Source organism: Typopeltis vanoorti, chromosome 3, assembly GCF_054136105.1.
Source record: "Typopeltis vanoorti isolate ZY-2024b chromosome 3, IOZ_Tvanoo_1.0, whole genome shotgun sequence".
Classification (NCBI taxonomy): domain Eukaryota; kingdom Metazoa; phylum Arthropoda; class Arachnida; order Uropygi; family Thelyphonidae; genus Typopeltis; species Typopeltis vanoorti.
In genome coordinates this window covers 140,583,008-140,596,067 of record NC_143551.1, presented here as the reverse complement: position 1 = coordinate 140,596,067, position 13,060 = coordinate 140,583,008, and the positions used below count along the sequence as shown (strand labels likewise).

Below are 13,060 nucleotides of genomic sequence, written 5' to 3'. Positions count from 1 at the left end.
CACTCATTCACTCTTCAAGCAAAAAAAATCTAATTCTAACATCCACATCCTTAATAACTACACTCATACTCAGTTTCCAAGGATAGCTCCTAGTTCTCCCACCACCAGACCTGTTCTGAAAAATATCCTCTGAATTAATCTTGTAAAAACACTTCAGTAATTTGTATGCCTCAATGATATGTCACCCATTTTTTGCTTATCAACCAGTTTCTGTAACCTACCAATCTTCAACCTATTCTCGTAAGGTTCATTCCATCGCCTCTGGATCCTCTCCATCTCCTCCTCCTCATCACCTAGAAACCCTCATGCCCAGATCTGTGCGCATTAGTCAAGATGAGGTCTTATCAAGGCTCAATAAAGAGGAACAATAACTTGCTTGTCTCTGCTCATCAACCATATCAGTAACCAAATGATCTGATAAACTGCTTATCCACTTTTGCTATGTGCCCCCCCCCCCAAACTTTAACTCCCTGTCTACTAATACTCCCAAGTCTCTGACTTTGTCCATTTCCTGGAGTACAATTCCACCAATATGGTATACAGCTGGGCAATCTTTTCACAAAATGCATAACCTTACACTTTGCCACATTAAACTGACATCTATTCTCCTTTTCCCAGTTTGCCAATCTATCCAAATCATCCTGCAAAAATTGATGATTGAGGGAAGGTGAGGTGAGATCCCCTTTTGCGAGAGAAAAGGCACGACTAATTTTTGGCAGCATTGAAGGTGACTCTTCTCCCACTGAAGGATTTATATGGGGTTGCAGATGATCAATGTCTGGGCATTACATGGTTTGTCAAAGGAGTAGAATGAAAGTGCTATCATTGGCAAAGCTATGGATGGGATTTGTAGTGATTGAAAATAGGTCATTTATGTATGATAGAAAGAGAGTAGATGAGAGAACAGAATCCTGAGGCACCCCTGCATTTGTGGCAAAGCTCGAAGAGAGTGCTGTCCATCATGACGTGCAGTGACCAGAGAGAGAGAGAGAGAGAGAGAGAAAGCTGGCTATTCAGTTATGGAGGGTGGCAGGTAGACCAAACGAAGGTAATTTGCAAAATAGGAATTGATGCCTAACATGATCGAAACCCTTGGAAATGTCAAGGGGGACAGAACACATTTCTCTGAACCTTTCCATGGTACATGTCCAGTGGTAAGTAATGCAGGCTATGATATCAGCCATGGATTTTTTCATGCTGGAAAGCAGGCAAACCGGCCATTAGAACACACTCAATTAACAGACATAATAACACTGGCCTCATAGACTGAGTTGCTTCGGCCATAAATCCACCATATTCGGCCATAAATAAACTAAACCAAATCAGCCATGGATCTGGATTGGTAGAATGCATGCTGTGGTCGCTTATAAACTTTTGAGCTTCTAGGTAGTGAAGAAGTTGACCATTGTTAACTTTCTCCATTATTTTGAAAGGATTGTGGTGATGACAATTGGTTGGTAGTTAAATGGTAGATTTTTATCTCCCTTTTTTTGGAATGGGTGGGATATATGTTAGTTTCCATGAGATGGGATAGGTGCCAGCTGAATATAGAAGATTGAAGAAATGATAGAGGACAGTTGTTAGCTCTGGAGCACAGTGTTTGAGTACAGTAGCAGAGATTCCATCAGGACCAGACAACTTTGTACTGTTTGGGTTACTTAACATTCTTCTTATGTCTTTCTGTTGAAAGGCTACAGGATGTATATGGTGCTCAGTTGCTGGTATGGAAGAATGGGATTTGCCATCATCATCTCTGCAGGAGTTAGTGAGTGATGGGAATGCAGTTGAGCAGAAGTTGCATCCAATGACGTTTGTGAGGAACCACAAGGCGCAACTACCATTTGAACAAGAGAAGAGTTTTTTGCTATTGGCCTTTATGAATTTATGGTTAAGTATTTATGGCTGTAGATCCGTGTGTTCACGGGCCAGTTTGCCTGCTTGCGGGATGAAAAAACCCTGCTATCCACACCCAAGACCGGCTAACTTGGCTATGACTGAGGAAGATCCTTAAGCTCCTCACGTCGGCGATGGGAATCGAACCCAGGACACTCCTTCCCCAGGCATATGGTTGCGAAGCGCAAACCACTAGGCTAACTGCGCAGATATAACATTTATATTAATGAAATATTAATGCAGTGGAACGCCTTAAACAATCCAGGTATAGAAATTTCCTGGAATAGCAAAATAAATGCTCTATTATTTGCAGATGATCAGGTAATAATATCAAATAAGGAAGACAATTAACAATGAGCAATATATAATTTAAACATTATAGTAGAACAGTTTGGAATGAAAATATCCATAGATCAAACTAAAACAATGGCATTTTGTGGACAAACTCCAGTTAGAAGTAAAATACTTAGTAATAATAAAATAATAGAACAGATAAATACTTTCAGTTATCTTGGATGTGAAATGTTATATGAAAGAGAAAAGGACATAAAATTAAAATCTTCAAAATTTTTACAGATTATAGGCCTGATAAATAGAACACTCAATCCAAATATAGTTCAAAAAGAAACATCTTGGAAATATACAGTACTTTAGCAGTGATCACGTTATTATATGGTAGTGAAATTTGGGCAATAAACAAACAAAGAATAAAAACAAGTGAAATGAGATTTATGAGAACTGCAAAATACACATTATTAGACCAAAAAGGAATGAATGAAGATATTTTAAAAGAACTAAAAACAAAATCAATAGAAGAAAACTAAACAATTATAAATGTATAGAACATGTAAACCAAATGGCCAACACCCCGATATCCCAAACAGACCAATAAGGTCTATACCCATAATTAGCATTATGATGATGATGATTTTTATGGCTATGTGCCTATTTTTGTTTAGGAGTACCTCTTTTATGATGTCATTGGCTTTTTACTCAATTTTTAGGACATTACTAATGTTTTAAAGATATAGATATATGAAGAATATAAGAAGGAATAATTTTGGACATACCTTTTTTAGGGCGTTCCCAGTTGTCTTCTTAGTGAGTGACACCTGGCATATAACAATATTACTGAAGTGTGACTTGAAAGGAAGGGGGGGGGTTGGAAATGTGGAGATAGAGAGATGTAGGAGAATTACAGGTAAGACACAACATATGTGAAATTTAAAACCCAGGTTTCAAGGGTGGGCTGTGAATTCTTTGGGAAGAAGGCAAAAGAAATTTTGGGGGAATGGAGAAGGATAGAAAATGATGAAACAAGATTAGGGGTCATAATTTTCTATCCTTGCCAGAAAATAGGCAAAATAGTCATAAAAATTAATATTTATTTAGAAGAGTAACATGGAAATTTTCCAGAAATAATATCTATAATAATAAGTTGTACTAGTATCATAGGTGCATAATTGAAACTTGTCAACTATTTTACACTAATCACTGAGTGGTCTAGTTGCTTTAGGAAATAATTTTGCTGATCATATAATTGAAGGTATAGTTACATTATATACAGAATACTATGACAGTACTACGTGTATAAATAATATATATATATATATATATATATATAATTAAGAAAATAAAAAGTTTTTTCCCATCAATTATGACATTTAAGATCAGAGTGATTATTATGTAAAATTTTGTAGGCTTAGCTGAAACATTTTTATCCCAGGCTCAGAATTATTTAAGTCAAGGTTGTTTTGGAAAATCTAGAGATTGTTTTCAGAGTGTCTTAGAGATCTTAACAAGGTAAGATGTTTTAGGATATCTGCTATTTTGGATTATCAGATTATCTTATATTATTTTTTTTTATTTTTATCAATTTTGAATTTTGAATAAATTTTCGCACTATTAAAGAACTGTAGCCTTGTTTACATAACAAGCAGTGATTTTACTTTTGTTTTTGTGCTATGTTATTTTCTACATGAGGCAGTAGTGTGCTTGCATAAGAAGTTTTTATTACCAAAGAGGAAGTTGATATATTGAGAGAAAAAAAACAAAACAGTGTTGTATGTGAATTAGAGAAGAATATGTTCTTAAAGTTGAAAGTTTAGGGGAGGAATTCTTAAGCCAAAAAAGGTGGAAAGCATGTTATGAGGGGAAACAAACAATTACCCCAAAATAAACACATGAATTTCTTTCAAAGGAAGCTAATTTGGAGTGTAAATAAAAAGAATAAGAAGAATTAAATAGCTTTTCCCAAAGCAATGGAGGGTTCTTTTTTATATGTCATACATGAAATTTATTCTACGAGGTAGGTTCCAAAAGTTTCCTGCCTGACATACAAAATTCGCATCGATTTTAAAATGCTGTGCATGACAGATAGCACATCTGTGGGGAGGTTAGCACATCAATTTCAACTCTCTCCCTGCATCATTCAGTTGGCATGTGGCATGCTAAGTGGCTGTAATGTTAAAAATTGAGTACCGTGCTGTGATAAAGTTTTTCACTAAAGAAGGGCTTTCTCCAAGTGCTATCAAACAACAATTGGGTGGTGTTTATGGGGAAGCTTTTCCCTTCATATTCTATCATGAAGGAATAGGCTAAACAGTTTCGCCTAGGAAAAGAGAGCATCAAAGTGATCCTCGTGATGTCAGCCTGTGGAACTGATGACTGAGAAAAATCTCTCTCTTGTTGAGGATGAACTATTCAATGACAGACAGCTGAAGCTCAAAGAAGTCTCGGCAAGGTTGGGGCTTTCTATAACAACTGTCTTTCACATGATGAAGGTAAGTGCAAGATGCGTGCCCTGACTTCTCTCTTCAATTCAAAAGGAGCATCGTGTGATCTGTTCCTGCAAGTTTTTAGAGCTGTGCCAAGGGAATCAGAGAGAAGTGCTTGAATTCATTGTCAGTATGGATGGCACCATGGTTCTCATGGTTATTATGACCCTCTTTCCAAAAAGGAATCCATGGAGTGGTGCAAAGCACTGCCGAGGAAAGCCAAAATCACTCAGTCCACCAAGAAGATCATAGCAACAATTTTTTTGGGACTGCCAGGAAATTCTCTTGATTGACTGCAAGGAAAGGAATACCACCCTGAATGCAGAATATTATGCTTCACTTCTGCACAAACTGTGTGGCGCCATAAAAAAGAAGAGGCGAGGAATGCTTAGTCATGGTGTTTGCCTGCTTCATGACAATGCTCCAGTCCATATAGCTATTGTTGCAAAGGCTGCACGAAGGACTGTGGCTTCTGGGAGATTGAACACCCACATAGAGCCCAGATCTAGCACCTGGTAGATACTGCTACCTCTTCTCAAAACTGAAGAAACACCTTCGAGGAAGAAAATTTGCAGATGATAGCGAGGTGAAAGATGCAGTTTTAGGCCATTTTGCAGACAAAAGTACAGACTATTTTGTCAAGGGCATAGAAATGTTAATTCACAGATGTGAAAAGTATAATATTCTGCATTCAGGGAGATTATGTTGACAAGTGACACAGTTGTTTTCTTTCTATCACCTCTAAAAGTTAGTCAAGCTGGAAACTTGTGGAATCACCTTCATAGTTAAATACTGTAAACTCTGAAGCAGTTGTTCTTAACCAGTGTTCCCTGAACACTTGTGTTCCGTGAACTGGTTACAAGTGTTCCTCTAGTGAAAGATGTCACATGATACAGTTCTGAGTGTAATTGGTTACTCTGATCCTAACAACTGAAGATTGCTTTGTGATTTGACTTCTAAACCAATAAAATATCATTTATAGGTACTATTTTTAATGTGTAAAAATTTAACTATATTGGAAGAAAAGATTTCAAGTTACTTTCCTTTCTTAAATACACACAGTTATGACTGGATACGAAATCCATTTGACACAGTTAATCCATCGAGTTGTGAATTTTCGTTACAAGGAGAACAATTAGTTACCTTGTCAGCGGATCATACTCTGAAAATGGAATTATCTGAAATAACTCTTGAGGAATTTTGGATTTTTGTCCAAGCTGAATACCCAGCTCTCTCCACAAGGTCAATGAAAATTTTGTTACAATTTTCAACGTTGAAAGTTTATTTTTCACTTGGTTAGAGTATAATAAAATTAGTTTAATCCTTTATCCAAGTGTGAGCAAACAAAGTTTACACCTGAAAGTATCTTCAGGACTGGGGCAAGGTGGTACAACACCAGGGCAACTCGTTGTAGAGGTGGAGCAAGCTACCAACACTCCTATCTCAGTATCTCCTATAATGCAAAACACATCTCCTTGCGGATATGTCTAATGTTATGCATTAAGGGAAGGGCCACTACCCAGACTAGTTTCGACCTTTATTGAGGTCTCTTCAGTGGGAGCCAGGCCCAAGTGGAGACAAGTGGAGATACCAGGCAGAAGCATTAGCAGGTCATCTCTACCTATAGGAGTTGCCAAATGGTGTGCCACACTTTTTTTAATAAATTACTCTGGATTTAGAGAAAGATGTTGAAAGTTTATTTTTCATTTGGTTAGAGTATAATAAAATTAGTTTAATCCTTTATTCAAGTGTGAGCAAACAAAGTTTGCGCCTGAAAGTATCTTCAGGACTGGGGCAAGGTGGTACAACACCATGGCAACTTGTTGCAAAGGTGGAGCAAGCTAACTTCACTCCTATCTCAGTATCTCCCATAATGGAACAAGCTACCAACGTTCCTATAGTATATAGGAGTGTTGGTAGTGGTATAGGGTAGTGGCCCTTCCCTTAATGCATAACATTAGACATATTCGCAAGGAGATGTGTTTTGCATTATAGGAGATACTGAGATAGGAGTGTTGATAGCTTGCTCCACCTTTGCAACGAGTTGCCCTGGTGTTGTACCACCTTGCCCCAGTCCTGAAGATACTTTCAGGTGCAAACTTTGTTTGCTCACACTTGGATAAAGGATTAAACTAATTTTATTATACTCTAACCAAGTGAAAAATAAACTTTCAACATCTTTCTCTAAATCCAGAGTAATTTATTAAAAAAAAGGGTAGCACACCATTTGACAACTCCTATAGGTAGAGATGACCTGCTAATGCTTCTGCCTGGTATCTCCACTTGGGCCTGGCTCCCACTGAAGAGACCTCAATAAAGGTTGAAACTAGTCTGGTTAGTGGCCCTTCCCTTAATGCATAACATTAGACATATCTGCAAGGAGATGTGTTTTGCATTATAGGAGATACTGAGATAGGAGTGTTGGTAGCTTGCTCCACCTTTGCAACGAGTTGCCCTGGTGTTGTACCACCTTGCCCCAGTCCTGAAGATACTTTCAGGCGCAACCTTTGTTTGCTCACACTTGGATAAAGGATTAAACTAATTTTATTAAATTTTTAACGTAATATTTGTGTGAGCTTCGTTTCTCAATATTAACCAATATAAAAACTAAAAAGCGTGAAAGACACTAATACAGACAAAGAGATGCTGGTAATTATATCACATATTAGACCTGATATTGCTGAAATCTGCAAAAGCTGACAAGCTCAAGGATCACATTTAAATAAGTTCCATTTTTATAAAAGGTAAGTCCATGCATATTTTTATTGTTAGCATTATGACCCTAATGCTTTTGGTGTTCCCCAAATTATTCTTAAATCAAAAGTGTTCTGTGACTTCAAAAGAGTTAAGAACCACTGCTCTAAAGTATCAAACTTTTTGTGCTCGAGGATAAGGAAAAAATTTCCAGATGGGGGAAACAAAAAAAAAAGAAAGAAGGAATTTTAAAATTATCTTTGTGTTTCAAAGAACAAAAAAGGAACTGGTTGATATGTTAAAGAAGAAATAGATTCTTTCTTAAGAAAGGTTATGCACAATTTTTTTTTTCAAAAAAAAAAAAACAGGTATGAGTTAACTAATTATATTTAAATGGCTATTGTTGAGAGTGGAAGAAACTGTACTTTATAAGTTTGAAGTTAATTGCTTTTGTATATGTATTCTCAACAAATCCTGTGATCTCGAAGAGATGACAAGAAATCTTTTCTGGTGTTTGTTCTTTAAGGCCTTTTTCTCTTTAGAAGATAAGTTTTAGTTATGATGTTGATTCATATATGCAAAACTTGCAAAGCAAACATTTTTTACACACACACTATTACATCCATGTAATAGCTAAATTTATACTAATGTTATTTGTTTGCAAATAAAGAGATTAATTTTGAATCTTCTTTGTCTCTCACTCAATCTGTTTAGCTAACTGATTTTTATAATAAAATCCCAGATTCAAATCTGTGATATTAACCAAAAAGTTAATAATCTACTCTGGTATATAATTACCACGACAAGCAAAAACATGATTAGCAAAAGAAGCATTTTAAAGACAGCTGTTTTTTTATGGAAATCTTTAAAGTTTTAATATTTTAAATGGGTTAAAGATATATTTACAAAACTATAATGGTGTTAACTTCTGAATTTTTTTCTTCAAATGTGACTGAAGAATCAAGGAAAAGCAATGATTTAAGAAAGGAAAGTATTTTGTGTTGAATACTATGGCTACTCCTTCGAGTAGCCATAGTATTCAACACAAAATACGAGGCTAATCTTCTTGAATGGCAGTCAGTCTCAAGTAGAGTAATGTGGGCAAATATGAGAATGGGAAACTGGACAATGAGACTTATTTGTGCCTATGGTCCCACAGAAGGTTCTACTAAGGTAGAAGTGGAGGAATTTTTTGAGGCTATAGAGAAAGCAACTGACACAATGAAAAAGGAAAAGTTGGTCCTTGTTGGGGATCTAAATAGCAGAGTAGGAAATGATTGTGAGACATACAGAAATATTTTGGGAAAATTTGGAGAAAAGTGCAAAGCTAATAATAATGGCAAATATCTGTTGGATTTCTGCTCAGGACATGGACTGGTTAATACTAACGCCATGTTCCAACATAAAAATGTGCACAAATTCACATGGAGAGAAGAAGCAAGGAATAAGAAAAGTCTCATTGACTATGTTATTATTGATAGTGATGTTTTCTCCGTGGTGCAGGACACCAGAGTGTACAGAGGATTTGAAATTGGAAGTGATCACTATTTAGTCTCGAGCAGGATAAAATTGAATTTCGTATTCTCAGATTGAAGAAAAAATGAAAGAGTTTGAGAACAGGAACCAAACCTTGGAGATTCAGTGGCAAGCCTTGAAGAAAACCCTGATAGATTCAGCCAGAGAGGCATGTGGTGAGGTTGTTTACAAGGATAGAAAAATCAGAACTTCATGGTGGACACAGGAAGTTAAAGAGGCAGTGAAGGAAAAGAAGAAAGCATATCAAAAGTTCCTGGCAAATAAGTCAGCTTGTGCACTTAGAGAATACAGAGACAAATGTAAGAAAGCTAAACACTGTGTAAAACTAGCTAAACAAAAGTCATGGGAGGACTTTGGCAAGAACATAGAAAATAAATATCAAGAAGGTGGTAAGATATATTCTGGAGGTTGTTGAAGGAGCTTGGAAATGGAGGAAAGAGTGCTGTAAAAGGAGTTAGAGATGATAAAGGTTACATGAAAACAGGAGAAAAGATATCCTTGAAGTATGGAGTAAATAAATCCTAGACTGGATTGGAACTCATGTCTTTCCATCTCAAGTTCATCATTGATACCAACTGAGCTATGGAGGCTCCTAGTGATGTATCTAATTTCTGTTTGTGTTTATGCTGCAAATGTTGAAGTGGATGTGAAAATGATTTGGAGAAATTTTTATTTTGTTTTATTTTATTTTAGTTTTGGTTTGAGGAAGATTTTTTTAAAACCTCAGTGACTGTAATTGTTTGTTATTCTATTCGTGGTCATTTTTTAATTAGTCGAAGAAATTAAGGAGACATAGTAAGAAGAAATAGATATGTGGCCATACTACCCTTACAGAACGTACCTAAGCTTCTTGCCAAAATGGACTTCAGTGGTGTCCCTCACATACTAACTCAAACTTACCTTCCAGCATAGATTTGTCTGAATATATAGCAGCAGAATTATACACAATCAGGGCTGTTGTAACCACTTTATTGCTGTACTTTCAAATGGAGGAGTTTTGGTTTACCAGAGTATGTTTAGTATGCCCTTTTGCTCATGCTGCATAGAAATGGAAAAGAGACAAACCCTGCCACAGGAAGCTGAGGTAAGCAAGATGGCATTTCATTTAGTGAGCATCTATCCTAGAAAAGTTGGTAATGCAACCAACAGAATGTTGATTCTCTTAACAACAGAGACAGATGTTTCTGCTGTAAGGCAATTAATGTTTCTAGTGTAGAATTCCTTAATATTTAATTTTCATATATTCCACCTTAAAACTTTTATAAAATTAGATAATATTATAAAAACAAATACTGTTATAACAAACTTTCAAAAATTATGAAAAATTTCTTTCCACTGTAAAAAATTATTCCTTTAATTTCTACAAATTTGTTATAATAAGAGCCCATTATATAGATGTTTTGCTGCATTAACCATCTTTGATAACTTATCAATAAATAAGAACTAAGTTAAATATATTTTTTGTAGGTATTATTTCTGGGAAAATTCCCATCTTACTCCAAGTAAATATTATTTTTATGGCTATTTAGCCTGTTTTTGTTTAAGAGTACCCCTAAAATTATCCAGGATGGTGATTTCATTAGGTGTGAGGTTATAATGTGATAGATTTATAATAGAATCGTTTGGTGTAGGTTGTGTGGTAGCATTATCCGAGGGGTTGGAAGCTGTGCTTTTGTTGTTATGAGGGGTCTGTTAGGGTATTCCATTTTTTTGTGTACTGAGTTTCGATTAATTGTGTGTAATCTGATATGTGATTGGGCACTTTCTGAAAAAAACGCCCATTCGTTTGGGGTCAGTAATGTTTTAATCTGTTTTTTGTTTGATGAACGTATAAATATATCTGTTTTTTTTCTTTTTAAATCTCATGTTTAGGACCTGTTTTATGAGTGCTCTGGATGCCTGGTAACAAATTTTTTTGTTTCGGGGGAATTGTGCTGTTGCCGCATACTACAGCGAATTTTGGGATGATGTTGCGATCGAGACAATTTTTAAGTAATTTAATGTGTATTTTTTGAACGATGTATTTTAGGATGGTTTTTTGGTATGTTTCTTTTGTGAAGTTTATGCAATCATTGAATGTGTGCTGTGAGATCATGACATAGGCTTGTGTTAGTGTGTGTGCTAAGTGGCACTATTTTAAAGTGTTTCATGAGTGGGGAAGTGGGGGTGGGGATTGAGTAGAGAGCCAATGGTTGAGGGGTTGTTGGATTACAAAACACAAGTTATTATAAGTGTTAAAGGAGTACCCCTCCTAAAGGGGTACTCCTAAACAAAAATAGGCTAAATAGCCATAAAAATAATATATTTTGTTATTCAGAACAACATCTTGTTGCTCAAATACCCTGCATCATCTGTTTTACATTTTGTAGATCATACAAACCTTACTTAAATTGAACTTTATTATTCATTCTGTAAGGAACCATTTATACCTGGATGCCATGGGCAATTCATGAACAGTTGTAAACATATACTGCATTATTACCGTGGGTGGACATAATCCAAAAACCCTACTCAAGATTGAAACTCTACTCCAGAAATTTAGAAACCCTACTCAAGGTTGTTTATATAATACTTTTTTCAAATTACTTTCACAAAAAGTAGTGTGAGGACATCAAGCATAATATCACAGTGGGATTTTGTCGCAGAGATTCCACTATGAATATATTTTCATTCTCAAATTCCATTTAAATTAAGAACAGTCAACAGCCTGAGCTTTCTCTCTGTATGTTAGAGGACAGAAGTGCTATAACTTAGCCTGTCAGGTTGTTAATATGTTGATACATAGAGAAAGCTCAGCTGTTGACTGTTCTTAATCCTAGTGGAATATCTACAGATATGAGGTGATTATGCCTTTGTGGATTAAGATGTAGATTAAAATCCTTTATAAGGATTTTAAATTTAAAGGTGATTTATAATTCAAAGAGTGTTTTATGGAATGAAAAACTATGAAAATGGTATGGTTTTTCATTAAAAAGCAAAACAGCATGAGAATACATACAATTAATAGATGGAATTAGTCTAACAGACTTGGTTTCTCCATCATTTTTTATTTTGGTTTAACCAATAAGAATACAATTTGGTCGGCTAAATCACAAATTACCAGCCCATCCTCGTTCGTTCAGTATCCAAGTAGATACCCAACAGGGTGCACCACGAGAAGGTGAGGATTGGACATTAGGTTAGAAGCCCTGGTTGGTTCTCCGCATTCCTTTAAAGGCTATGTGGAGGTTTCCTCTCAGTTATACAGCTTTGACCCTTAAGCACCCCCTGAAAGAGTTTGAGAACAGGAATCAAACCTTGGAGATTCAGTGGCAAACTCTGAAGAAAACATCGATTGATTCTGCCAGAGAGGCATGTGGTGAGGTTGTCTGCAAGGATAAAAAAATCAGAACTCCCTGGTGGACACAGGAAGTTAAAGAGGCAGTGAAGGAAAAGAAGAAAGCATATCAAAAGTTCCTGACAAATAAGTCAACTTGTGCTCTTAGAGAATACAGAGACAAATGCAAGAATGCTAAACACTGTGTAAAACTAACTAAACAAAAGTCATGGGAGGACTTTGGCAGGAATATAGAAAATAAATATCAAGAAGGTGGCAAAATATTCTGGAGTTTGTTGAAGAAGCTTAGAAATGGAGGAAAGAGTGCTGTAAAAGGAGTTAGAGATGATAAAGGTAACATGAAAACAGGAGAAAAAGATATCCTTGAAGTATGGAGTAATTACTTTGAAAAACTGCTTAATAAAACAACCAGTGATCACAGCACAGTGGTAAAAAAACACTGACCAGGCATGCAGTCAGGAATACATATCCATACTTGAAGTAGAAAAAGCCATCAAAGGCTTGAAATGTGGAAAGGCAGCAGGAGTAGATGATATTCGACCAGAAATGCTGAAGTATGGTGGTATAAGAGTCTTACAGTGGCTGTGCTGCATAGTTCAGAAAGCCTGGACAGAGGGACGAATTCCTGATGATTGGAGTAGAGCTCTCATAGTACCCATATATAAAAAGTGAAATAAAACTGAATGTGAGAATTACAGAGGTATTTCCCTACTGAGTGTTCCTGGCAAGATCTATGCAAGTATACTTGAGAAACGGTTGAGAAGAATTGTGGAAGAAAAGCTTGGTGAAGAACAAGCTGGATTCAGGCCAAATAGAGGCTGTC

General features: G+C 36.1%; 1 protein-coding gene across 1 annotated transcript in view; it reads left to right on the top strand.

Moving 5' to 3' along the window:
- The window catches only part of LOC150108611 (tetratricopeptide repeat protein 37), a 485,241-nt gene that overhangs the window by 228,327 nt on the left and 243,854 nt on the right, over nucleotides 1-13,060 (top strand). The window contains exon 20 of the mRNA XM_090416072.1: nucleotides 3,594-3,696. Coding sequence (XP_090272198.1) covers nucleotides 3,594-3,696 — 103 coding nt within the window. The remainder of the gene's footprint in view (nucleotides 1-3,593; nucleotides 3,697-13,060) is intronic.